Genomic DNA, 2,500 nt, shown 5'->3' on the forward strand with positions numbered 1-2,500 from the left:
TTTTTCTTTTTAAATTTGCTGTTTTACCCTAACCTTAACCCTATCACCGATAGAATTGTTTCAGAATCGTTTGTTTATGTAGTCGGCACTTAATGTATATCGGCTGAATGGACGTCAGTGATTGGTTGAAATTACAGAAATACGACAACTTTAACATGGAATAACTTAGGGATTTCTTTTTTTTTTAAGAAGACTAAGAGAAAAAGATGTTTTATATGACACATTCTACCAGTGTTCCAAGTTTCAAAGTGTTTTGTTAATGAAAAATGTGGCCCCCGTTTTAAAAAAGATCCGAGAAATTGAACCTGCGAATGTGTTTATTGATTTCAAATTTTGACACAAAACCAGTAATTTAGGAGGAGGGACAAGTCGATTCCATCAACCCCTATGTTCAACTGGTGTTTATTTTATCAACCCAGAAATGTTGAAAGGCAAAGCTGACTTCGGAAGAATTCATGTGTTGTTGTTATTGACATGATGACTCTCCCAAGAGACAAGGAAACTTGTTTCAACAGACAAATCCACATCAGGAATCTTGCAAATGAAATACAAAAATGAAGATACTAACCATGAATATATTTCACAACTGCTGGCGTCAGTCCATGTCGCGAAAGTGTTACCAGAATCTCACCAGCACTCTTACGCCAAGGAATGCTGTGTACATGACACCAGGAAGTGATAGCATTAAATAACAAACTCAGGTCATCTTTCCTTGCCAGTTCTTCAGCAGGAGAAACATGGCTGCACAGTCGAACAAGTACCTGCAAACGGAACATATACAATTAATCTATACTTGAAGTAAATAAATCACGCAGGTCTCCGTTACTACAACCCACCCAAACTCCATCTTTTTTCACACATCAACTTGCAAACATTCAAGTTTTAAAAAATAATCCAGGTCAACTTCATCAGTCTAGGAAAGCCTAAAAAGGCTATGAGCATTTACCATCTTCCTTGAGGTATAAAATAAAGGTAAAAGTAACCCCATTAGATCATTGAGGCCACCATGAAAAACTCTGTCCTCAAACAAGTGGAGCCAGAAGCCAGTTGTTGTTAGCAGTAAGATGATTGTCTTTATTAAGCAGATCCAATGGAAGCAGAAACCTTAAAGGTTGAGTTTAGAATTTAGAAGGGGATAAAGTGTATTTAGAGCAGCCGTTCTCAACCACAGCTCCCAGGGCTGCATGTGACCATCAAGCATTCTTCTGGCAGCCCTCAACGATCTTCCTCCTACAGTATCATATTTTTTTCTTTAATTGACTTATGCTTTTACTTTTCTTGGTGTAGCCCCCTAAAAAATCTAGATTTGGAAATGGCCCAGATATTAAAAGGTTGAGAACTCATTTAATGGATCAGTGTGTTAGTCAGAGGTATGCATATATCAGAAGATTAACTTGAGCCAACACTTGAGGTGAGGTTGTGTTTTATTGGATAGCTTGAGATGAGCTCTAAAAAAGATTGAATATAAGTGAGTTATAGAAGAGATAAACACCAGAATGGGTATATTAATGTGAATGGGCGACATATGTTGATTAGTAATATGACATGAGGTTATGGCAGGGCAGCCCATAACAACAGGGTAGGTAGACAGGAATATTTGGGAAAAAGATCTCAGGTCAGACATGAAAATGCTGGATCTCAGAGACGAAACGATGAAGGACCAAAACAAACGCAGAGACAATGTAATGGAAACCCATGATAACAGGGTAAAGAGATATTTTACTAATAAAGATGGTAAACCGTCATTACAGATGAGAAAGATGATAAACTGTAATGAAGGTTAGATCAGAAGACAGCAGAGTCATCATCATCTTCATCATCATTTATCATCCATTTTCCATGCAGGTATGGGTTGGATGGTTTGACTAGAGCTACCAAGCTACACCAGGCTCCAATTGTCAGTTCTAGCAAGGTGTCTAGGGCTGGATGCCCTTTCTAATACCAACCACTTTACAGAGTGTACTGGGTGCTCTTTATGTGGCACCAGCATGGACACTCCTGGTTCGAAGGCTTGTACCACCAAACAGCTGGTCGGCTCTGGTTGCTGGAACTGAAACTAACACGACACTGTTGGAAGGCAGGTTCAGAGAGGGAGCGGGCTAAAACTACACGCCTTTCCCCTCCATTGGTCAGTTGAAGCTTAGACAGTGTCATTTGACAGTTAGTTGATGCTGGCTGCTGGAGCCCACCAGCAAGTATTTAAAGGTAAATGTGTCAGGATGGTCAGCCACCCACTGACATTCATTTATGCTGCATTAAAGAAACCAAAGAACAAAAGAAAAAAAGAGAAAGAAGAATCACACTCAACACCAGAGCTGAAGCCACCTCCAAAAGGTGGGGGCCACCATGTCGAAAAGGGTAGAGGAGTAGGGGCCGAAACTGGATGTGGTTCCTCCTGATGATATTTTTAGCCACTGGATCATATAAAGGAGCTTTCTTGAGATAGCAAACCACGAAACATGGTTGGAATTCCTTCCTACATGGTGCAACACAGGTGCTT

At 40.1% G+C, this 2,500-nt stretch overlaps 1 protein-coding gene across 1 annotated transcript in view; it reads right to left on the reverse strand.

Annotated features, from left to right (window-relative positions):
- Positions 1 to 2,500, reverse strand: part of LOC106877294 (WD repeat and FYVE domain-containing protein 3) — a 293,546-nt gene that overhangs the window by 115,900 nt on the left and 175,146 nt on the right. The window contains exon 5 of the mRNA XM_052968010.1: positions 569 to 761. Within this exon, the coding sequence (XP_052823970.1) occupies positions 569 to 761 (193 nt within the window). The remainder of the gene's footprint in view (positions 1 to 568; positions 762 to 2,500) is intronic.

This window comes from Octopus bimaculoides, chromosome 5, assembly GCF_001194135.2.
Source record: "Octopus bimaculoides isolate UCB-OBI-ISO-001 chromosome 5, ASM119413v2, whole genome shotgun sequence".
In the NCBI taxonomy this organism is placed as follows: Eukaryota; Metazoa; Mollusca; class Cephalopoda; order Octopoda; family Octopodidae; genus Octopus; species Octopus bimaculoides.